This window comes from Pollicipes pollicipes, unplaced genomic scaffold, assembly GCF_011947565.3.
Source record: "Pollicipes pollicipes isolate AB1234 unplaced genomic scaffold, Ppol_2.1 Scaffold_2555;HRSCAF=2994_pilon_pilon_pilon, whole genome shotgun sequence".
NCBI lineage: Eukaryota > Metazoa > Arthropoda > Thecostraca > Pollicipedomorpha > Pollicipedidae > Pollicipes > Pollicipes pollicipes.
The window spans coordinates 31,433,957-31,459,059 of NW_023596136.1; the positions used below are offsets into that span (position 1 = coordinate 31,433,957).

Sequence of the window (25,103 nt, forward strand, 5' to 3'; positions counted from 1 at the left end):
TGCTGGGAAGGGAGGACCGGACGAATGTTGTACTGATGTATTTGCGATCAGGTGAATATTTACATGTATCCAAGTACAAAACACGACCGTGGAGATTTGCACTGTGAATATCTGGTAGCAAAATAAATACGAAATGTCATTTGTCTATTTGTTTGATGCATCTAGTTACAATGTTTCGTTGGCACGGGTGCTTATGATAACGTCGAGCTGTACTGTGCGGAAGTACGTCGAGCGACAACGAATCCGTTGAAGGCACTGGCGACGGCGGGTGCGAGGAGCACCGGCACTGGGGCGGCATCTGTTGGTCCGAGGTGTTCCAGTGCGCAACGAACTTGTCGAACACAATGACAGCAAGCTCGATTGCTGCGATGATAAAACAATACATATTTACCGAATGTGTCACATGGATAATTGCAACACGACAGACAACCGGCGCTCAACCGCAACAAAACAGAACACTAAACAACACAGCGAGAGCGTCGCAACTTCATGAGCAACAAAGCATAAAATTACATCTATCAAAACCGGGCGGCCGTTTGCCGGCCACGGCCGCGTCGAGCCCGCCGGGCCCTGGTTCGCCTTGTCCGCGGGCGTACTGGTCGGAGGCCTTGATTGTCCAAACATATCACATACAGAGACAGTAGCTGAGATCTTGCCGAGCCAGTCGGAGGGGTCGCCAGCGGAGCTGCCGGCTTGCCCGGCGCGAGGCGTCGTTCGCCCGGCCCGTGTCACGGATGGCGCCCGTGACCGCCGGCGGCCCGCGCGGGGGCCGGGCGCGGGCCCGGCACCCGGCGTCCCGCGTTCAGGTGGCAGCTCCGGGGCCGGGCGAGCCTCCATCGGCCCGCCGATACGGACCGCGCAGCTTAGCCGGCGCCGGCTGGACCGACAGGCCGCGCGAGGAAGAACAGAGAACAACCAACCAATCAAAAGCCAAGACCGTATTGCTTCCGGCCGCTCCCGAGGCCGGCCTCCGCTCCGCTCGGCACGACCGGGAGGCCCCGCGAGGCCCCAGCCACGTCCAGGGGCGACATCTGCAGTGGCGCCGGCTCCGACCAGGCCCGCAGCCCGATGGCGCGCCGTCAGATAGCACGCTCGGTGGCAAGCGGGGCGCCGTGGAGGAGGCGACCACCAGCCGGGTGGACGGCGAGCGACCGGCGGGGCGACGCTACCGGCGCGACAGGTTCAGCGGCATGTCTGCAACGGCGACACAACAGCGCGGTCAGCATGGCGGCCGGCAGGGCGACGCTACCGGCGCGACAAGTTCAGCGGCATGTCTGCAACGGCGGCACAACACCGCGGTCAGTATGGCGGCCGGCAGGGCGACGCTACCGGCGCGACAGGTTCAGCGGCATGTCTGCAAAGGCGGCACAACACCGCGGTCAGTATGGCGGCCGGCAGGGCGACGCTACCGGCGCGACAGGTTCAGCGGCATGTCTGCAAAGGCGGCACAACACCGCGGTCAGTATGGCGGCCGGCAGGGCGACGCTACCGGCGCGACAGGTTCAGCGGCATGTCTGCAAAGGCGGCACAACAGCGCGGTCAGTATGGCGGCCGGCAGGGCGACACTACCGGCGCGACAAGTTCAGCGGCATATCTGCAACGGCGGCACAACAGCGCGGTCAGCAGGGCGGCCGGCGCGGCATGACGCCGCCGCAGGAGCTCGACAGCACCCGGCCAAGACTGGGCGCCGTCGTGCCCCGCAGCCTGCAAGCGGGTGGTGTAAGAGGAGCATTATTAGCTCAGATAAAAGTGCGTGGTGTGCCCGAATCCATTCCAAATGGAGGCCACACATTATTTCCATTGTCGATGTTACTGACCCACACTCTTCATACCCGGACCCAGGAGCCCGCCGTTGCAAGATCGATTCAAACATGAGCGGGTACAACAGTGATACCGATAGGTATGTCAGTAATTACGACCACCAAATTGGCAATCATGATCACCCTCAAGGAGAATGTGTCGCCTATGCGCGAATGTATCCAACCCTAGGTACTGCAATCTGTGGCCCGGCGTAATCAATGGCCTGCGGCGCTTTCCTGGTGCGTCGGGAGACGAGCCCGACCATGTGGGGCCAAACCAGCGGGACGGTATGATAGCCGCTGCCGCCGGGGGTCATGTGAGGTCAAAGGAGAGGGGGAGGGGCCGATGACCTCTCCGTCCTACCCTCCCACCGGCAACACCTCCGGGACCAAGTGCTCGACACTGAATGCGATAACGATGTCTATTTTCAACATTTGTCCCTGTCAGGAGAGGTACCGGCATTGTAATATCAAAAGAGCAGCATAATTTACAATGTCCTGGTGTTCAAAGCGCAACATGCCGTATGTGCCTTTCGTCGAGCTGTTTTGGTTGTTCATTTTCAAACCATATGACAGAGAGACCTACACTGGAAAAAAACCAACGGAGACATCCACAGCGGCGTGAGAGCCGCATTTCAAAAACACAATTATGTTCATACATCGTTGAATTTATGATGTTCCTTATCAACACTGCATGTAAAATGCTGTCAAATATCACGTTCAGGGTTGCCATTTTACATGAGGGTAAAAAGAAGCTGCTCAATCACCATTACTTTGTAATAACAACGTATCTGTTCACAGCAAACCGATACAACAGCATGACCAAAAGACGTGGCGTTAGAATTACCACGATACATAACCTACCACGTGACCCTGCGTCCTTTGATCACCGCCCATGTAGCGCACGACAAATTTCTTCTACAATCAGATGAAATGTGTTGCCACTCAGAGGTACGCATTAATCACCTAGCAGCTAGAACAGGTGTACAACACCATGCCCGCAAAATCAGACGAGCATGGGCATATTAACTTCAAGTCAGTGGCTGCAAGCTAATGTTTCAAATCTTGTACGCAAATATAGTATGGTTCGCATTAAAAACTCATGCTACATTGCTGGCCCCACGATGCGCATTTATTCCGTACAATAATGCAGTAAGAAACTGGATTGTGCCTTTTGATCGAGGCCTGGCAATTCGAGCACGGCCTGGTCGGGTCTGGGGCTGGTTGGTCATTCGGCTGTTGGTCTTAGTTCACCGAAAGAAGACCAGCCTGGTTTGGGGAACGGTTTCATGTTTGCACTGGCGTCACGCATTTGCATTACATCTTTTTTTATCAACGGCCAAAATGCCTCTTCCACTGCCCTTATCGTAATGCAGGATACGCAGCATTCAACACATAGTATCGGACATTGTCACTTGGTTTCTCCAGAAACTGGACTAGGCTTGGCCTGTCTTGGGTTTACAATGGGCGGGTCGCCTATGGACTGGCATGTCTCTCACATCATACTGTTGGCATCATGTCTGATGCCAACACCCACGCGTTCCATTTCTCTTCTGAGAACATTTTATGAAAGCGTGCATATTACCGGCTGATTTCAACCGATACAAGCCGGTTGGCGGAAACTGCTTCGGCCGGCTGCTGTCAAACCTGGATGTTAGATTTCGGGATGCAAAATCCTTGAAACAGTACATGGGAGGTACAAAATTCACACCATATGACGGGAAAAGTGGTGTCTAAAGATTTCGAGAACCGCGTGCCATTTTCATCTTCCTTTGCTTTCTCATCCGACGCCAACCGTTCTGAACGACTTGGGCTCAGCATGCATCCTTTTGAACACGAAAATGAGTTGCACACTTCCTACGGCCAAAGGTGAGGCAACTCCTTCCCGTCTGCATGGTGCCTTCTGTGCTCCCGCCGTTTGCTCTTTTTACTACTTCATGTTTATAAATTTTCGTCCCCGAACGATAAGAGGTGATTGGGGGTTAACACATGGCAAAGATAATGACCCCATCTATACTTACCGATGGCGTAAAACCTCACAGAATCTTGGAGAATGTGCGACCGGCAAGCAGAAGGAAATGACATGCAAATTAGGACCAAATGACCACAGTTTTTACGAACATCCCATAAAATAGATATCAGTGCTCCCAACGTTTGGTTCACAGCCTACCATAATGTTACTGCAATCCCCCACACGTGGCACGCGTGGTTACACCAGGATACTGCGATTGATTAAACGGCCACCACCAAGGCGAGCCGAACCGCTAGCCTCCGGAAAGCGGGCTTACCATGTCTAACGTCGCTGGCCCTCGTCTCATTCAAACAATTTTGAGCGATACATTTGTGATGTGAGGCGTTGCTTCGACTCATCCAAGTTGTGGGGACCACGAAGCACGCACCAAAGAATAGCTGGCAGTCGAGATTCAGCACAGACTCGCTGTACAATACATCAACACACCGAACAGTGAGAGCCCGCACACCGAAACGAGTCAGCGGATGGGAAAGATAGCTAGCTGCCGATTAGGCTTCCAGCCCTCAAACTATCGGCCCCGAGTTTTTCCGTCTCTCGTTGGTTGTTGGATAAACACTATCAAGACGTCTACGAAGGCCAAGCACGTGGTAATGACGACCACAGGTGCTACGTTCCTCAGGCCTGGCTTCATTTACCGACATAATCCAAACGACTACAGCGAGATGTAGCCATAATATGATACCATTTTATCATGTGGTTAACGCTTTTGTTTAAACAACTTCATGCATGAGCCTAGCACCTGGACAATATCCAAGCGCATGCACCAGAAGGACAGCGCTACAAATCTAGCAGTCAGCAATCCACAGTCAGTACTTCAATACATACACGCCTGAACATGACCTTGGATTTTGTTTGAACGTGGTAGGCGCGCATGGATATCTAAACAAAAACGCCTGCCACAACATCGTCGCCGTCCGCTCGCAACAACATCCATGCTCCAGCCGAGTGCATCATCATTACCTTGGTCAGTCCTGGCGGCTGCCGCAGCGGCGGCGGGACTGTGCAGGCTGGCCTGGTGCGCCGGGCTGGGCAGCGGCGGCCGGGCCAGCGGCGGCGGCGGCAGCAGCGGCGGCGGCGGCGGCGAGGCCGGCCCCACTAAGCGCGCCAGCCGCGGCGAGGGCCTGTGCACAGCTGGGTGGCTGAGCTGCGAGTAGAGCAGCGGCGAGACGAGCGGGTGCGGCGCGTAGCCGGCCGACAGCGCCGGCACCGGACACCGCTGCTCCAGGCCGCGGTACGCCATCGCCTGCAGGTAGTGCAGGTAGGGCGACTGCTGGCACGCCAGCGGGTAGCCGTGCGGCGGCGGCAGTGGCACCGGCAGCGGCAGCGGCGGCGGCAGCGGCTCGCTCGAGCCGGCCGCGCTGGCCGGCGGCGGCGCCGACGGCACGGGTGGCGGCCGTGGCGCCGGCCGAGACGGACTGCGGCCGCTCGGTGACGCCAGCAGCGAGTCTATACTGTACACGGAAGCGGGCGCACTGGACGGGGCGGCGCTGCGGGCGCGTTGCGGCGCTGGAGAGCGAGCGCCAGGCGCTGGAGAGCCCGCGCCCGAGGCGGTGGCGGTGGCCGGCGCGGCGACCGCCGCCGGCGAGCAGAGCCCGGCGGCTGACGAGGTTGATGCGCCGGGCACGGCAGCGGCGGGCGGCGGCGGCAGTGGAGCGCGCGCCGCGACCGGCTGGCGGCCCGTCGCGGGCGGCGTGCGACCGCTTGCGCGGCGAGGCCTGCCACGCGGACGGGCTGACCTTGCCGGCCTTGATGCGCACCGTGTGCGTGGGCCGCACGACCGGCCGCCGCCGGCGCTCCGCCAGCCGCGCCACGGCCGCCTCCAGCAGGGCGGCGCGACCGGCGGCGGACGGCGGCGGCCGGCGACGGCGGCGTGGGCACGGCGGCGGCCGCGGCGCCGGCAGGCTGAGCGCCGCCGTCGGCGGCCGCCGGCTGAGCCGCCGCAGTCGCGCCCGGCTGGCCGGCAACAGCCACAGACCGAGCGCGGCCGGCGAGCGGAGCTGACGCAGCACGGCGGCGGCGGCCGGCCGGCGCCGCGGGCCCGCCTGCTTCCGCCGGTACGGGTCCACCGGCCACGGCGACGACTGCACCGACGAGCCGTCATCTGCCAGAGACGTCCCAGTCGGTCAGCACCGGCAGCCGGCCGAGAGCAGCGCTCGCACGAGGCCGGCTGACGCATCACACGTAAACAACGGGCACCGCCTGCAGATCATGATGATGATTTGGGCTTTGGGGCGCACCGACTACGTTGGTCATCTGGCGCCCATACCGCCTGCAGATCAGCTGGGGGTTAACTATACGTGCTGTTGAGGCCAACCAATATTGGAACTCGATTGCTCGCGCCCACACACAAGTGGAACTGGACACGGACGTCCAGCGGCAGGCTGGCCACAGACGATATGACCAGTATTCTTCGGTGCGCACACCACTGCGTCCAACTGATCATCATGCATTTCAGATACACGCAGAGCTCTGGCACGCCGACAATAACGGGCAGACTCTCCGTCCTCACAATCCCGAGCGAAGTCCGCACCTAGGACACCTATTCGCCTGAATCGCACGCACGTTGGTCTGTAACACTGAAAGGCACACCGATTCCCACCGAGCCCCCACCCAGCCCCGAGGATCCACCCGCAGCGCCGCAGACTGTGCACGTCCCGGTCCGTACCGCTGAATGAGGCGACGTTCTCCATGCGCGCGCTGACGGTGGGCGGCGTCCAGTAAGTCTTGCGCGACACGGCCACCCAGCGCTTCTCCCAGTTCTCCAAGCCGTGCGATAACTCCAGCAGCACTCGGCCGTCTGGAAAGCGGACAAGGTCGCGTCAGACACACGGACAGCAGCAGACAGACTGTCTGGAAAGCGGACAAGGCCCTGTCAGACACACGGACAGCTGCAGGCCGACAACTGTCGCAGCCAGGCCGTCTGGAAAGCGGACAAGGCCCCGTCAAACACTCGGACAGCTGCGGAATAGGTTGTCCGTCCAAACCGGAGACGCCGGAATGTTCAGCACGTTCATGGACCCACAACCACACCCGGCCCTCAGATATCAGAAGCAACCCTGGTCTTATATATCATATATCGCGACTGTGGGACAAACGAAAACATGAGTTAATACCTTGAAAACGACCGATCTTCAATCCGACTGGATGCATGGGTTAGACCAAGTTTTCAAAACATCATTGGGATATATCATGAACGTACCAGACGTTTCCAGCACCACCATGGCAACTCGTGACTGCGAGCTACGATGAAACGATTGCGGCGGCAGGCCAGCTGACAACTGGCCAAAGAGTTAGCCTAGCCCGGGCAGCCATGACTAAGCATCGTGTGTGCCCGTGAACCCCCCGCAGTATGGCCTGGCGGAGGTACGAGAGATAATCGCTGGGGGGTGGGCTAGAACGGCCGTCTGGGTGCCAGCTTCAGGGCGCACGCGACGAGCTCTGCCAGCGAGCGCTCCAGCCCGACGCCACTCGTGCAAACCATTTGAAGTAATCCCCACACAAAACAGCGCATAGGTCAGACTCGGGCGTCCGACAGAGCTATCAGACACTCCGTGGATCGCACTCCGGATGGGAACTCCGGATCGCACTCCGGAATGCCGGGCGTCCATCGTCGACAAAGGCCAAACGGTCATTACAACATAGTGAACATATCACAAACGGCTTGAGACAACTTGAGACAGCTGAGTTTAGGACTGCTTAAACAGCTCATGCCGGGAATGCAGCTGAATGCATAAAAAGCGACACAACAATCAACTTGGACGCCGAAGGAAGGCCCATAAAGCTATGGACAGGCTTCCGCATCATTCTGAGAACTTGTAGGACCTGTACCGCACAGGCGCTAGAACATTAAACCACCGCAAATATGGTTTGTTCTGGGAAAACCAGACTGTGAGCACAAATTAATTCTATGAAGCTCTGCTTATGCACAAAGCACAGCTGAAACCTGTCTCACGGCGAACGAAGTGTTTGACATTTGACATTAGAGTGATTATCTGATCACCAGCAACTCCAAGCTGTTCCACACCAAACGGTCATTACAACAACTTTGCTTTGAGTTGATAGCAACCAGATAATCACTGAAATCACTGTTAATTACGCTGAAAGCAGCGTGCATTGCGTCAGCCACAGCTCGGTCCAGTATGACCATACGGCGCAAAACCACTACAGACGTACTTGGAATCATTACAATTGAATGCACCACTGACAGCGGCCCCACCCCGATCGAGTGGAACCTCAAACATAACGACTGATCAAAACGGAACCGACGCACTGCTTGAAAACGGACTTGACGCACCCACTGCTAACGTGATGGGGCACATAACAAAGAAGCATTGCGTGGTCACAACACGACCCATGGAGATGATGAACGCGACGTCTGCCTGAAGCGCGGTCGGCGCGATGCCTGAAGCTTGCCGCAGGCTTTAAGCCGGTCCCGAGGCGCTCTCGTCCATATGCATCCCACGGATCACCGGTCACGTGCACATAACGTACAGGGATGGTCGCAAACACGCCACCGACTTAGGCCAAGCGCCTGAGGTGCGACGGTGGCGTTACGGGAGGATAGTGAGCCAGACGCCCACCCTCGCAGCGCGGACAAGACTGCTTTGAAGGCGCGTGTGTGGGAACCATGGCGTATGCTGCCTGGTGTCAGTAATGGCAGCTAGACTAAGCAGTCATCTTTCCTACTATCGTGCAGTGCTGTAGATTAGCTCATGGGCTACACAGCTCACAGCATGTAACTTAAAAGGAAGCAATGGAGCATGACACACGTCATTTCACTTCTTAGCAAGGAAGATACTCAAGCCCAGCATAATATGGTATGAAAATAACCAAAATGTATTACACAATTCATTGGAGTACTAAGCACGCCACATCCCCGACCACCATGTATCCAACAATACCCCACCTGAATCGCTGTGGGTGAAAGACCCAGTACATCTTGGACGACACAGCACTTGGGCGAAAAGGACCTCCAATGGGTGAAAACACCATGATCATGCTGACATGTGAAGTGCACTTGAGCACAGCCTGCTTTCTTTACATCTGAGCTCATATCAAAAGCAGAAAGAAACACCTGAACACTATCAGTGCGACGCTGAGACAGATACGAGACTCCGCTCCACGTCCGCCAACCCACACACACCAGCGACTACAATGACCCACTCAGCAACCCCCCCCCCCTACGCCCCCCCCCCAAAAAAAAACAGTTCCTTGTCCCTGTTCCCCCAGCCCCTGCCGCGAAAAGCGGCGCTGTGCCCACCGGCAGCACCGCACCTTTGCCGTAGAACTTGAGCCGTCCGCCGGCGTCGGCGCGGTGCTCGGGCTCCGACAGCGGCGGCGACATGGTGGCCGACGGCGCCGGCGACAGCACGGCCGGCGGCGGCAGCTGCGTCAGCTCGGCCTCCAGCGGCGGCTCGGGGCGCGCCTTCAGCACGCGCCCGGCCGCCTCGGCCGCCGCGCGCCGTTCCGCCTCCGGCGCGCTCATCGTCTCCATCGGCTCCGGGCGCTCCTTCATGTCGCGCGCGCCGGCATCGCCTGGGGACGGCGCGCACGAGTGGCTCAGCGACGGCCGTTGGTGGAGAGCAGTGGGATGATGGAGAACACTGTGGCTTTATGGTTACGAATGACAGGTGGAGGAGCATCAGGTGACCAATGACACAGTGGGATGATGGAGAACCCTGTGGCTTTATGGTTAGGAATGGCAGGTGTAGTAGCATCAGGTGACCAATGACACAGTGGGATGATGGAGAACCCTGTGGCTTTATGGTTATGAATGGCAGGTGTAGTAGCATCAGGTGACCAATGACACTTATGTCTGTGATCATATGTCAATGTGCCCCCATGACATTGGCAGAGAGCTGCAGTATATTAAGAGAACTGCAAGAGAATGATGGGTACAGCATGCATGTAACAAATTGATTTCAGAAATGTTCCTAGTGCAGCATATCACATTCATCCACGACACTGAACCACGTGTGTCACTGGCATACTTGGAATTGTACTACAGAATTACATCTGCTATATTGGTATGCAAGTCCTGATGCGGCAATGCATATCACATCACGCATTTTCTGGCATTTACAAAGCAAACTCTGCAAGGCAAATTTGGGAGTTTATGATGCTATACTGCTGAAGGTACCATACATGAAAACAGAAGCAAATAAAATAAACAAATAGTGGAGACATTTTGACAAGTACAACATGAAGCATCCCAGCTACATCTAAAAAGTGTGTTCATCAAAGGCAGCATATAGCAAAATATGGAAAAACTGTATATACCAGACTGCCAAGCACATTGCATTCCACTTGAGAGAAAAAATGCTATTTACAGTCCCTGGGTTCCAATTCATACAGGTCAAAGACACTTAAGATGATACAGGGCTACAGCCTATAGCGAAAATACCTGCCCTGATGTGGAAAATGCATAAGAATGTCAGAACTGTGACAGTTTACTCATCACACAAGAAGAAAGCATTGTCAGGAAAATTGGGAAGGCAGAAATATCACTACATCAAATGGATCACAGCAGAAATTGGTCTAATAAATGAAGTTAGGGTAAGGGCAGACAGCTAAAGGCTTCTTCATGATACATATTTTTCTTGCCAGCATTATGCTCAATGCATACATGTTTCCAGGACATTTCAAGACCTCAAAGGTGCATGTGTCAAATATTTGGCCTTCATTGACAAGGCCTCATCACTTGAAGTCATGGCACAGCAAAGCTTCAAAATGACATTTGACACTATTCAGCATTGCAGTGTGATCACTGCCAGTGATCATGATTCACCAATAAAGGCAACATATCTGGCAGCTTAATGCCTCAATACCCTTCATCATAACTCTTGACACATGCTGAGGGTCCCCACCCAACAATGATAAAAAATAAGTTCCTACCAAGAGGAAATGCAAATGTTAAATAAGTGTCCAACAAGAATGGGATACAGTTGCAAGGGATTGAGCATGAAAAACAACATTCATTTGAGCTAAAACAAGCAGAACATTCTTGATTCTTGAGTCTTATTTTGGTCTTAAAAATTCCTGAAGCCACTGAAATGCTGCTGAAGTTGCACTTAACCAGTTGCACCAGACCCAAAATATTTCTAGATTTAAAATAGCACCAGAGGGCATTTACTACTCACTAGGCCTAGACTTTAAGGCCAAAGCTTTGAAAGCTTACTTAATACTAACTAATAGAAAACTACTGGCAAGGAAAGATATTTGTGAATCACAATACCATGGAACAACTTTTAATAATCTTTTCTACAGCAAGCAGGCAGCTACCAGGGTGTACATGCAACTGACTATAACTGACAACTCCAATGACCTGAGCAGGCTGTTTACTTCATGGAAGCCTGCAGGTAAAAATATACACTCTTGATCATGTTACTGAGCACAGCTGACTCCCAATGGCATATTTATGACACCATGATCACTATCTTATCACACACTGTAAAATCAGTCTGAATGGGTCAGTGAAATGGGTGATATGCATGCAACAAACTTGGTAATTACACATATATATTTTTGTCTAGTCAGCTCCTTTCAAATCACATCAAAGCTGGACACCTAAAACTCAAAACTAAGTTGGTCATATGATAGTTCTTTATCAATCTACCATGCATAATGCAATGGCTCTTAACACATTCATATAGCATACTTATGAAGCATTGCTGACATCTTGCATTATTCTTTACAGCCATTTTTTATCATTCACATAGCTTATTTCACACTACATACTGAGCCTGTATTCTGTTTTAACTCGTGCAAGTCCACACAGAATATAGATACAAGAAAATGCAAGTACAGTTAAAGTGTAACTTAGAGTAGATCTTCAGCAAGCCAGACAACAGGTGAAAATCACTGACCTGAATGGCTTGCATTACCTACTTGTCTGTATTACTAGTTTACTTGTTTATGTAAATAAAAGTAAGCCCCAGGTTACTATGTTAATTAACAAAAATCCACCTGATGCAGAACAACACAGCACCAGCCCAATAGGCATGAGTGGCCAACTGCTAAGAAATGTGGGTGTATGAAGCATAATTAAGTGCAAAATGGTGGTCAAATCATATACAGCCTGTACCTTTCAAAGTAAAAGTAAACTAAATGTACCACTGGATCCCTGTAACGCATGCATTCATGTCCATGCATCCATAGCATCTTATCCAGGTCTATAGACCCTACGCCACATCCCATACGATACAATTGTAACGCAAGCACGGAACGCCTCAAAGTTAGCCATTTGCACAAATGTAAGGTCATCAATAACACCTTACCGTCTGCATAGACTTAAATATTTTATAAGAATTACAAACCTCTCATTATACTCACAGCCAACAGGAACAAAACGAATCCAAAAACAATGCCCACAACAACCTATCTTTTCGCCTGCTTCAGTTTCGCCTTCATCCCAAGAACTTTTGATAATTACCTCCTTTGACAATAAAGAGCTATTTCGACCGGCAGAGGGAAAGCCGGGCCAAAATATTGCTACCAGATCAAAATGGAACGGGGCTGACAAATTAAGGAGGTGGCTTATTCATCTTGTATGGGAATATGACTGCGGTCAGGGGTAACGATCCCAGGGGCGCAGCCAGAATTTGCGAGTGGGGGGGGGGGGGGGGAGGAGGAGCGGCTATCAATCATGACTTATGACGGGAAGTGGTGCGTGTTTTGCTTTGTGTCTATGATATTTAAAATCGCTTTGTTTTTTATGACCAGACCCCGCAATTATATTCAGTAGTGTCGTGGTTAGAAACTACGTTCGCACGTGACGGGGGACTAAAACCCCATGAGCCTCCCTTCCCTCTCATTGACTGAACCACTGCTGGATTCGCACAGCTGCCTTGGCAGTGCCAGGGAATACTGTAAATGACAGTGAACGGGAACACAGTGAGACGATGGAAGGGCCATGTATCATGCCGGGGACCCAGTAACTGCCACGTTTCGGCCAGGGCCTCAGTGAGTAGAACTGGGATACTTGTGCCAATTACCGGACCCTCTTTACCAGTGAGTGCTCCTTTTGTGTGAACAGGCGCCCATACGTCGATCCAGGACCAAGTGTTCCGGTTAGATGGTTTCCTGCGTCCGTACACTGTGTGATATGTGCCCCTGAGAACCCCCAGGTCAGCCGGGGCTCCTACTTCGGGTCGCTAGAATTGGAGCTGGTAGATGCTTTTCTGATACTCCGCCTTGGGTACTCGGGGCTGGGACGAAAAGGCCCTTGAGCCCCTCATGGGAAAAAATAACGAGCTCCATAGGCACCGCATTCTTCACTCCCCCCCCCCCCCCTGTCGGGGCAAGGTGGTGAGGGGTATCCGCAGAGTTCAATCCCCGAAACCCAGTGAAAGCGCTCTTTGGTATGACTAGATCGGCAGCCCCTGTGGGGTGGAGCTTCTGCCTGCCAACCGTCCAGATCATCATTGCAACCATCGCGTTCCGGTGACACTCCAGGGCGGGGAAGAATTGAGGCTTGGAGACGCTTCATCCCGCCATGCGACTGGCCTGGGTTCAGTGTTCAATTCCGCAAAATTGGGGTGATTGTCTCCTTCCCAGTGATGGACTACACATCTGACAACCCGACCGGCATAGGCACGCGCTTGGTGAATGGTGACCCCCACCAAGGCACGTCGCCACACCCGCCTAAATGCTGATTTGTTCAGAGTATCAGAAGCGCAGAGATGGTGGCGTTGAGACAGGTGACATGAACAGTATTCCCACAGTTAAAAGAATATCATGTGACACATCAATGTGAAATTGATTACAAAAACAGTTCCTTCACTTTCCCACAGAACTTGTGGAAGTTCGTTCGCTCTCACCGAGCATCGCGCACAAAATACCCTGGCGACCGTCGAGGAGTGACTGTTTGACCCCTGGAGAACATCCGTCACAGGGCTGAGGCGTCACTTGTCTTTTCACCTGCCGGGATTGCCGCGTAACCTACTTGGTCGTACGCCTTCGCGACCATCGTGATGTTGGCCACAAAAACATAGATCTACACGCGTAGTCCACCCCTGATTGGCGGGATAATTTACCTGATGATCGAAAAACTGACTACGTGGGCTGCTGCATACCAGCCGTGAACAACCCAGTTCATACCCTCATTTTGGGGCACACCATTATGTCCACGGCCATGTTTGCTAGCTTATCAGTAGCATATGGTTAACATCCTAATCAAAGGTTTGCAACACTTCCGCCCTTGGTCTAAAACATGGGTAGCATAAGCAATAGGTGTATTCTGCTGCAGATCTGCAGGCGTAGACAGCATCATACAGACAGCATCATATATAAACAGTCCTCAAAGAGTTGGGCTGAAGCTATGCTGAACCAACAGTTGGAGCATTTTGCATATACAAGTTGACAAGACCACAAAAAATAAAGTTTGTCTTCTTGCAAGAGACATGACACCGATCATAAAGTCATCTGTGCTCTTATCACAGCATTCATGGCTACAAATACCAGTTGAAGGCGGTGGTGTTCTCCCAGGAGTTAGACGCCGCTCAAGATGGTTCCCACGTTACCATACAAACATGAAGAAGCCACTGCCCGCACCAAACAGCCGCTTCCAAATACACCTGACATCCGAGTACCACTGAATAAGCATGCGTACACGCCTAGACGAGATGCGGCGTGCCGCAGCCGTGGCGTGGCACTCCTTGGGTGGCTGCTTCGCGCCCAGGGGCCGGAGCAGCACCCGACCCTCTAGGTGCGGTGGGTGGACTCGAAGTCCACCGGATCGTGTATCTGTTTGCTATGCACGGACCAGAGCTCCTGCGGACACGGGACAGCCGTTAACGCCTGACATCTGGCGGCCACACGCTTAACTTGTGGTGCGATGTACCGCCGTGGTATCGCGTCGCATTGCATTTTACGTATTGTCAACATGGTCAGGCGCATGGACGGCATGTAAACACTGGACGAAAACGTCTATTTTACGGAGGTTATGTTCCTTGCAACACACTGGGTTAATAGCGGCAATTCGTAGCATGTTAATAATTCCAAGAAAACGTGTTGGAAATGCCATACAACATAAAGGCAGCTCGCAAACGAAAGCAAAACTGACGTCAATGGCATGTCCCTACCGGAGCTGCGTTGCGAATGCAGGTACCACACGCAGGACTAGATTCTAGCGCTAAACATGACCTGCACTGTCCCTCCATGTGTTGCTGCCTGCTCGACCTTTTGCGCCCACAATGAATGTCGTAAAAACTTCACAAAAAGTTAACTAGCACGCCACGTTTAAACACCTGACCGTCTGGTCTCAGTGAACAAACATTTTCGCAGAGCTTCCCATGAATATTTTGGTCTCCAGCCATTAAAGGGGTTGGACTAAAAATTTTCCGAGGGTTGTAAAAGAATCGGTGTACGTTGTAAATCATGAAACATGCATTCTTTATTCAGCTTCCAGCGATTATTAACTAGGGCACTATCTAAAAACGCCACAGCCAAGCGTTGTGGTTGAAACTGCAAACAACCAGACGGCATATCCAAACTGACAGGCACGGCTGTCGGCAAGTACAAGACGAACGATAATTGGCATCCCTTCTGTCCACGCCATTTAGGTTTCCGAACATTTTGGAAGGGGCTAATCATTAAAACATGCTGACGCCAGGTGCGCATGCGTGCTCGCAGTGTGCGAAGCGTCACTGCTACTTGCTCCTTACAGTGTTTGTGTACAGATCAAAAATGGCTGGCTGTACTATGAGCTGCTCTGCCATAAAATCAAAAAAGTATGCTGAACCGGAGGAAAACGAAAGATCGGACACTTTCTACGAAAGAAATTATCGATGATTTTAGGTTGAGAATATCAGGATAGATATAATATTACATATCGGAGTTCGGAATTTTTCCATATGGTGTCCCACTCTCCCTTGGGATGCAGCTAAGGCCGCTGTAACAAAATTGAATACTAAGCAAACATTTCCAGCGACGGTCGGCGAAGGAAATGCTTCTTTCTCGTACCCCTTGCTTACTTTTCAAACATATCTGGCCTAACATTTTTTCTCGGCCAGCTCCGCGGTTTTGCACAGTGCTGAGTTTTGCATAATGTAAGGTTTTGCAAATACCCTAGCTGCCACCAAGACCGTGGCACAATTTCTGTCCAAGAGGGCAATGTTTGCTAGAAGCTCCTAACCTGCCACGTAACGCCACGTCCCAACAAAACACCTCGACCAGTTGCCAGTTGCCTGATCACCACACAGTCTCTCTCGGCTTGCGGGTGGTCTGCCTTCACATTGCAATATCTAGGCGACGTTGTTGCCTGCAGACGGACTATGCGAGAGCCCAGTTGACCAGTGGTGTATAAGAGGAGTGGCGTTCCGCTTCCAGCCGCAGCGGTGTGGCAAAGTGCGCCACTGCCCCGTCATATAAAAGGCGACCATGCTTGCTTTTGGTTAGTTGTCGTTGATGACGCTCTGGGCATATGTTTGGGAATTTGATCATCGCCCCGTGAACTGTACAGCATGGAGAACGGCATGATAAAACTTACAAGCTTGACCTTACAAGCTTAACCAAAGTTTCAAAGTTTTGTTCCGCTTGTACCCTTATGCCTTGGGTCACTGCCGAACACTAGTTTTAACGGTCAAATTTACCGGATCTGGACACTTCGAGGAATATTCAGGCATTCAAAATCAAAAGCCCTGCTCCGCCTCAGACTAGCGCGATCCCGCAGGAATACATCAATTGTTCTCGCTATGACATAATATAGCAAAGCAAGGTCTGCAATAAAATGCTAAGATCAAGCAAATAAACGACAAAACGATGCAGCATTCGTCTGGTCTGCAGCGGCTAGCCAATACAGCCTTACTGTAAACGTTACGAGTCTTCTAACAAACGCTGATGAACCTTGTGGAGACTCTGAAACGACGGGAATGGTGGCTGATCAGCACACACACAAACCGCCTGCCGAACGATGCACTGCTACGTCCAACTAAAGTGCTTAAGATTAAGTGGACCTCTAGAGAGCACAATGCATCAGTGACTCGGGTCACATGACAAGGGCAAAGTTGGCTGTGAGGAATTAAATCGACGGAATTATCCTGACCACGCCTCACCTTGAAGTATTTGACCGTTTTGACCTTGAGTTCCATGGTGGCGTCTTCATCGCACACCATGATCGTCTTGGGATGTTGCTGCCACGAGAAGAAAGGCATCAACCCACGACACGAAGGCCCTATGATTGGGAGGAACAGATACCCCACAGCTCCCGCAGTATAATGATCTTACCTACCACACTTTTTACCCAAAAGGTTATTTACCGCCGGTCTGATGACAGCTTAGCCTTCGTCGCACACGCAACATAGCAACAGCGGGCCACGAGCAGCAACACGCGGACGTGCGCGCACCAATAACGCAGGGGCACATCAAGCCTCCCAACTCGCCCAATCGCATCACTCGACGTGCCAGCCAGTCTGTGCGCCGGCCGTGACAGGCGCAGCTTCACACCGGGCTCTCTGAACGCAAAACAGCGTCCCCGCGGCGGGGCGAACGCGGCAGACGGGCTGAGGGCTCGTGGGCCGGGGGGGGGGGGGGCGGGCGACGCGCCTCACCTGGAACGCCGACACGGTCCACATGTGGTTGACGCCCTGCTCGATGGCCTGGTGCAGGGCGTACGCCTTGTGCTGTCCGGTGATCAGGATCAGCACCTGGCGGCGCCGGGCGACCGTCACCGACACGGACCGAGCGGCGGCAGTGTCAATGGGTTGCCATGACGACCATCTTGACAACTTACACGACACGTTCTTCCTGCAAACACTACGAATGCTCCACAGAGCGCTTCCGCTGTTCGCAGGCCATGCAGCATTTTCTGATCCTGTCCTGTCACCCTGCGTATTTCGTTCCTTACGTCCCATCGTCGATTACTTTCGAGACCCCAAATTTGTTCGCAGGAGGTCAATAGGCGAAAGGCGGCCAGGCCAGGCACGCGCGTCATCACATTTTCGGCACTAAACAGCCTCCGACGAAACATATAATAAAAGTCGCAGCACGTACGCACATTTGAACAGACCGCACACTGCCTGCGCTTCTGACCCCGATCGTACCGCGGGCCGCGAGCGGAGGTCGGGTGGGGCAATACCCTCGTCTCGGGCCTCCGCCCTCCGTCGGCCGGCGCTCTGACCTCGTTGGCGTCCATGACGGTGCCGACGCCGACGGTCAGCGCCCGCGTCGGCACCTTGTTGATGTCATCGTCGAAGAAGCGCGCGTTAGCCTGGATCGTGTCCTGGTTCAGCGTCTTCACGCGCGTCCGGGACACGAGCGATGAGCCCGGCTCGTTGAACGCCACGTGGCCGTCCGGCCCGATCCCTGCAGGCAGCGCAGGGTCAGACCGGTCAACAGAGCCGCCGGGGCGGACGCGGCGCGAGGCTGGTGCATGCCAGCCGCCGACAGCGACGAGGGAGTCGTCGGAGCACCCGCCGAGACAAGACAGGACGACGACACGGCATGGCAAATCATGCCTCTCGCGCCTGACGCGGCCCACGAAACACCATATACCTCCATCATCGGGCGAGAGGCTAAGGTTAACAGTTACAAGTTCCAATCCGACCGATAGCGGGCACGGCCGGCCATCGCGCGTCTACCCCCAGACCGACAGCGGGCACGGCCGGCCATCGCACGTCCACCCTCAGACGACCGATAGCGGGCACAGCCGGCCATCGCGCGCCTACCCTCAGACCGACAGCGGGCACGGCCGGCCATCACGCGTCCACCCTCAGACCGACAGAGGGCACGGCCGGCCATCGCGCGTCTACCCTCAGACCGACAGCGGGCACGGCCGGCCATCACGCGTCCACCCTCAGACCGACAGCGGGCACGGCCGGCCATCGCGCGTCCACCCTCAGACCGACAGCGGGCACGGCCGGCCATCGCGCGTCCACCCTCAGACCGACAGCGGGCACGGCCGGCCATCGCGCTCCCACCCTCAGACTCACCGCCCATGAAGAGCTCGATACCGCCGGCGTCCTGAATCTTCTTCTCGTAGCGGGCGCACTCGGCCTCCAGGTCGGAGCACGTGCCGTCCAGCAGGTTCACGTTCTCCGGGTGAATGTCGATGTGCTTGAACAGGTTGTTCCACATGTAGGAGTGGTAGCTCTCCGGGTGGTCCCGGGGAATGCCTGTGGCCACCGGCGTCGGTCAGCGTAGCGCCGAGCATCGGGTACGGCTTTGCAGGCAGGAGCCCACGTTGCGGTTAGGCCAGACTGCCAAGCCCCTTGCCCGATCTGATTTGCTCGCGCGGGGCTCTCAAAATAGCGACTGCTTCAACCAGTAGAAACTTAACTTATGGCGCCCTTGTGCATAGATCAGGGTCAAACGTCAACCATCGTGATGCGTGATGCATGATCGGTTTTTAATAACGGGCGGATGTTTCAGATTTCTCAAAATAGTTACCTTAGTGGGTGAATACGGCAAAATTTGCGGAGCCTAAGTGCATACATACGGCCCAATGGAGTTAATCACTTTGACATAATATAATGAACTGGTTCAAACAACTGGGCAACCATTTGACACGCATTGCACGGTTGCAATACATTCCCACAGCACAACTCGATAAATCCATGCAAATCAAAGTAACACGACCACAGCAAAGAGATGTGGTTACTTGCCGACGTATTCGTCCATGTTGAACGTCTTGACATACTTGAAGGAGACTTTTCCCTCCTTATGGTACTTCACCAGCTCTCTGTACGTGCCACCAGGAGTGCCACCTAGTGACCAGCAGCGAATTACGAACAGGACCACATCAAGTTGGCATTCAAAGGGGAATCACTGGCTCCGAACTTGTACAACTCTGATGACGCGCCACGGGGGGGGGGGGGGGGGGCGCCGCAAAAAACAAACGGAACGCATGTGACCAAAGCAGGACATCAAAGGTACCAGATGCCGATAACAGTATTGGAAGGCTTATGTAGAATTAAGACTGATGTAGATTGATGATCAAACGCACAATGGCATGTCATTTCCCATAAATAATGGCATATAGGCCATCTAACGCAGTAAGCATTCATACACAGACTCATGCAGCTTGACGACCGAACAAATTCTGCTTAGTCCTGCACCAGCAAAACACTGCCTTTTTCTGAACCTGCCATGACGTGAATCGCTATGCATCCAGGAAAGGTGAGTAAGCTCTTGCCACCATTAAAATTATTTTTACTGTTTTCGATAGCATCGCTTACAATAAAATGGAGGTGCTAGGTAAGACAGAGAAAACGTGCAACAGTCAAAAAGCAAATTTTAGAATCACCGCCACACACATATGGCACGTGCATGCAAACTCCGCAAGAAGAAGAAAAAAACTGCGTAACCCACGCGCAGGCACAACAGGTTGTTGCTCCCTCACCGGTGGGCAAGCCGAGCACGAAGTAACGGTCCGGTCCGGGGTTGAAGTCGAGGATGCGTTTGACGATGTAGCGCGCCGACCAGTCGGCCACTTGGTGCGCGTTGTCGAGGATCACCAGACGCATGGCGGTGGCTTCTGCCGGGGGGAGCCAGCCTCTATCACCGAACGCAGGGCAGCTGCTGATGACACCCGGACAAGGCAGGAGGCCAGCCTGGATGAGGTTACATCACTGCAGGCATGTTGAGATGGGCAGTCCGTGCTCGTGCTTTTCGTCTGTCGACCCATCTCTGACCATCCACAATCTGTCTTCATGTATAGATTGTGGGGTATTTAGCAGGAACAGTGATGTGACCAAAATCACTCACAGGTCATCAGTTGCATGCAACACTTATTTCATTCAGATGTCCAAACACATCAGTATGGAGTTAACTAGATATCAGGGATGAAATAAGATGCATTGAATCCAAGTTTTCAGGTTTTCATCAAAAGATTTTGAAAAGCATTACCACTGAATACTACACCAGCCTCAGAGAGGCAACGTAGTTGGCATGCCAGTCCCTTTTGAAGACAAGCACAGGACTCTTTGGGCTGAGGCACAGCCATGATACATATGGATTCATTTCTACTCAAGGGTTCAAATTTTCTAGGCAGGTAACAGATGACACACCAAAGGTAGGGTGCTCTGCCTTTGCCATCATGTCAAAAACACATCTGCCCTGCCTGCTATATCTGATATAGATCTTAAAATGCACTTGAACCAGGCACATGCAAGGTTTGCACACAGAAGAATGTGGGAAGGGTGCAAACATCTTCCACACAGCACCCACACTTTTTCAATGAGGACAGTCTTCTTTTTTAGCATGATTGTTATTCTTGTGCTGCTGCAATATGGGGTTGTCAGGATCTGGACCTAGTTCTGCTCTTTTGCTATTCACAAGCTGCTTCAAATATTGAATTTTACCTTCTCTTTGCCAATGGCTGAGTGTGGCAAACCTGTGTAGCAAAATTGCAATTTGTGAACTGTGTCTTGCTGAAAACAGGCTCTCAGAAACATGGCAGTCCAGCTAGGCTGGTCTTGGTGATTGAGGTTAAAATGTTTACAATGATTGTGCACAACTCACTCAGGACACAGCTTTCCTCACACTAAAAAGTTGGTTAGCAGCTTGCAAGTTGGCATAAAAGGTTAGCAGGTTAGCTGATATATTACACTAGTTCCGCAGAACTGCTATAAGTGTACCAGCTGGTAGACCAGTACGACAGGCCACTGACAATTGTCATGATCACACAGAAACATTAAGGATTATAAGAATATGATCCTTTGACATGCACACACTGGAGTAGAAGCCTTGTGCATCCCAGAACCAATTCTCTATCTGGCTTTTATTCTAAATATTACATATCAAGCCATTTTCTGAAGCATCCAAACCACGCATGAACACAAAACAAAGAACACAACAGCTGCCAGAAACCAGTCTAAAAGAAAAAACACACCATAAATAAAACATATGCCACTTATTGTTGTTACCAATCCTCAAGAGCTATGTACATTTATGACACCTCAATATCTAGCTTTTTGGTATGCAGATGTTCTGGGGTCACAAAAGATAGAGTTCCCGATTCTACTGTTCATTTAACAATGTTTTAGTAGGCTATAATATTAAACTCATCCCATACAACATCATGATCAGTTTCAGCATGACAAATACAACAGTAATACATTTTCAAGCCACCTAGACACATTTGCATGGTACCAACATAACAGCCAACCTCCAGTTATCCGCCAACCCCAATTGCTATTCTATCCAGCATCTGCAAGGACAACACCTAATGTTCAATGCTTTCCCTGTTGGACAGCGGCATACCTGCTGCGTTCGGGTTGTACTGCCTCAAAAACGATGTCCCTAGTACAGGTTACCGTGCAAGCCAGCAGTCAGACCAGCGCTCAGCCGGAACAGGACGTACCCCCGGTTGATCAGACGAGAAACAGAACACCACGGCGCAGGCGCGCTAACGGTCAGGCAGACCCGGTTCTTATGCGGCGGATAAACGACCCGCGGCCCCAGCCAGACCGCCCCGGTCGCCGAACCCTTGACCGACTTGACCGCTCTGACATTGCCCACGTCCCGGTTGCGCCATAAAGCAAACGTAAATAGGATTGGCCTTGGGTCAGCTGATGCGTGGGGTGCCTGATAACCCAGCGAAGGGGTATGCCGAGGGCGTGCAACGAAAATACCCAACTCTCGAGCTCAAACCTTGTTCATTTGAATGGAATATGGAAAAGACAACTCGTCAGAGAGAAGTGTATTGGTGTCAGCCAGAATTCCTAAACATGTCAAAGGAAATAACGATGATCATTGTCATGACTTGGGCACTCCAAATTGTTTTCGAGCCTGATTTTTCTCAGGCTCAAAGTGTAAGCATCGATTCTCTACAAATCCTCCACAGTTGGCATGTTGCTTCGATCAACATTTTGTTGGGCTGAGGAATAGAAAAGGACTAAGTCGGGCAAACATAGGCGGATCCTGGGGGGGGGCACGGGGCCATGTCCCCCATAAAAGCTGAGAGTATGTTTCCCCCCCAAAAAACATTTCCAGAACTTCATAAAAGTTCGTCTACTTACCGTCTGTTTTAACTTTGATGGTGTGGTATCAAACATTTGTTTCTGTTTCGGAAACATGGTATCCTGCCTCCTGACTGACTCATCATTCATCTCGTTCCGCAGCGCGGCTCACCGGTGTGCCCGCCCTCTACAGCCGCTCCGCAGCTGCCACCACGCTCCATAGCCATTATAATCATCCTTTGTCCGGCCTGATCACCCTGTTTCACCGTTTGTCACCCTGATCACCATTTGCAGTAAACCCCACCTGACCAGTTGACTCTTGAAAGTAATATCTTATGCTACGAGCTTTGTAAACATGCATACTGTATATAGAAGATTCAAAAGCATTTCGGTGCTTGAATGGTGTCCCTACTAGGTACTCGCGAGAGGCACCATGCACTGGACCTCGGATCTCACGGCAGCCAGCTGGCGACGAACGGTTCCCCCCCCCCCCCAAAACGGTCCCCGGACGAACTGTCCCCCCCCCCCAAAAAAAAACTCCAGGCTAGATCCGTCCCTGCGGGCAGAGAAGTAATCAGGCTGTTGAGTTGACGGTGGAAAAGTTGGGCTGTTGAGCTGACGACTGGAAAGTTGGTCTGTTGAGCTGTTGGGCTGACGATTGGAAAGTTGGGCTATTGGCCTGATGGGCTGTGAGGACTAAGTTAGACCAATGATTGGAAAAGAACTAAGTCGGGCAAAGATGACTCATCCTACCATATAATTTGACCAGACTAGGCTATGGGCGGGTAGAGACAGGCAGAGCCACAATGCCGGTAGAACAGGGCACAGCCTATCATAGCTGCTTGCCAAAACTACTCGTGTAGGAACTTGATTTTCCGTGAGCTCTGATTGGGCTACGCAACACAAAGCACAAGCAGACTCACAGCTGGGCCTTAGCTCGGGCAAGCCTCAAGATGGGCTCACGTGGGTCAAGTGACGTGACAGACTGAAGCCGCTTGTGCTTCAATCGCATTGCATAGACGTTCTGTTTTTGTATTCTATACGTGTTATGCAATGAAATGAAACCAGCCTTGTGAATGCCAGAAGAACGACGTGACAACAGATGTGTGGGTTATCAACTATCGTCGTAAACCTAGCCGACATTAAGACGATAACCAATTGAGACAGACTCTACCTGAGAGCTTATGAAAATGGGTGTGATCAATGTATTAGAAAGTCCGCCTGTCATGACATTAGTAGACAGATTTTAAATGGCATCTTTTGTCGTCCAGACGCTTATTTTAACACCACATTGCATGAAAGCTGGCTGGCTGGCCGTTTGGCCGGGCCAAGCAATGTCGGTTAATTTAGTCCACAAATGTGTGGTGATTTAGTCTTTGGTTACAGTGACCGCCACGCCGCCCGAGACCGGCTTCCCAAAGGGTGACACTTGTCGCCCCCTGTCGTTTACTGTGCTTGTGAACTGGACAGTGCTTAGGGACCGAACGGTGTGGTGGCGTCTTGTGCATTGTAGGCGGTATGCGTATATTCATATACGCCATACATCTCGTGTCGCGTCTCTCTGCTCTCAGTTTGCGAAAGTCAGTCATCAATCCCTAAAAAAGTTCCGAAACGAGCCAATCCACACCTTGCGTTTGATGACGCGTGCTGGGTGCACACACTGGTACCATTTTGCTAGAACGATCGTCCGTTCTTTCTGCACTAAAAAAGGCTGGTTTTGAGGCGCTGACATACCAATCTTATGAGGAAAGCAACCTATTGTTCACATTGCAATGTTGCAGGAAAAGCACACCCGGTCAAAATAACTTGCACGAAAGAGCCCTGTTTTATTTAGGCAAGAATTATCCCACAGATTGAAAGCTGCGTGCTGGTGTGATCAGAAGCTGCAAATATGTTCGCTTCTATGCATGACGCGACACCCGGACTGTGTTGGGCCGACCCAAGTTGAAAAATTCCTCAAGGCTGAAGTGAAGGCCTGTCCACGCTGCGCAGACGGCGTTCGCGCATAACGGAATTTTTACGTCTCCGACGGCGTCTGCGTGGTGTTTATAGTCCGGAGCAGTCAGCTGTCCGTACAACTGATGAAGGCCTGTCCACACTGGGCAGACGGCGCCTGGACGGGGATGGAGGGTCGCTTCCCCGACGGCGTCCGCACGGGGAGGGCAGCTTCTCATCCCCGACGGTGTCCCCAGGGGGATGGTAACTTCTCATCCCCAACGCTGTCCGCACAGGGATGGCGGCTTCGCATCCCCGACGGCGTCCGCACGGGGATGGTAGCCTCTCATCCCTGACGGTGTCCGCACGGGGATGGCAGCCTCGCATCCCCGACGGTGTCCGCACGGGGATGCGAAGCCGCCAGCAGCAGCTGGCCGCGCG

General features: G+C 52.7%; 1 protein-coding gene and 1 long non-coding RNA gene across 4 annotated transcripts; both read right to left on the reverse strand.

Annotated features, from left to right (window-relative positions):
- Positions 1-22: 22 nt before the first annotated feature.
- On the reverse strand, positions 23-4,828 carry LOC119110082 (uncharacterized). Its single transcript, XR_005095455.1, has 2 exons — positions 4,792-4,828; positions 23-1,194 (listed from the first exon to the last, which is right to left on the reverse strand). It is a non-coding gene; the product is annotated as an uncharacterized LOC119110082 (long non-coding RNA).
- A 9,214-nt stretch (positions 4,829-14,042) lies between these two features.
- On the reverse strand, positions 14,043-22,266 carry LOC119106342 (glucosamine-6-phosphate isomerase 1). 3 transcript variants are annotated; one of them, XM_037229983.1, is made up of 9 exons: positions 22,030-22,123; positions 20,168-20,302; positions 19,431-19,532; positions 18,759-18,941; positions 17,948-18,132; positions 17,379-17,474; positions 16,884-16,961; positions 16,637-16,686; positions 14,043-14,601 (listed from the first exon to the last, which is right to left on the reverse strand). In XM_037229983.1, the coding sequence occupies exons 2-8, from the start codon at positions 20,289-20,291 to the stop codon at positions 16,645-16,647; spliced, it is 810 nt and encodes a 269-aa protein (XP_037085878.1). In that variant the 5' UTR covers positions 20,292-20,302; positions 22,030-22,123; the 3' UTR covers positions 14,043-14,601; positions 16,637-16,644. The 3 variants fall into 3 exon arrangements, with proteins under 3 accessions (XP_037085878.1, XP_037085869.1, XP_037085861.1); XM_037229974.1 differs by lacking the exons at positions 16,637-16,686; positions 22,030-22,123 and adding an exon at positions 22,130-22,266 and having other exon boundaries at positions 14,044-14,601; XM_037229966.1 differs by lacking the exon at positions 16,637-16,686 and having other exon boundaries at positions 14,044-14,601.
- Between the last annotated feature and the right edge of the window lie 2,837 nt (positions 22,267-25,103).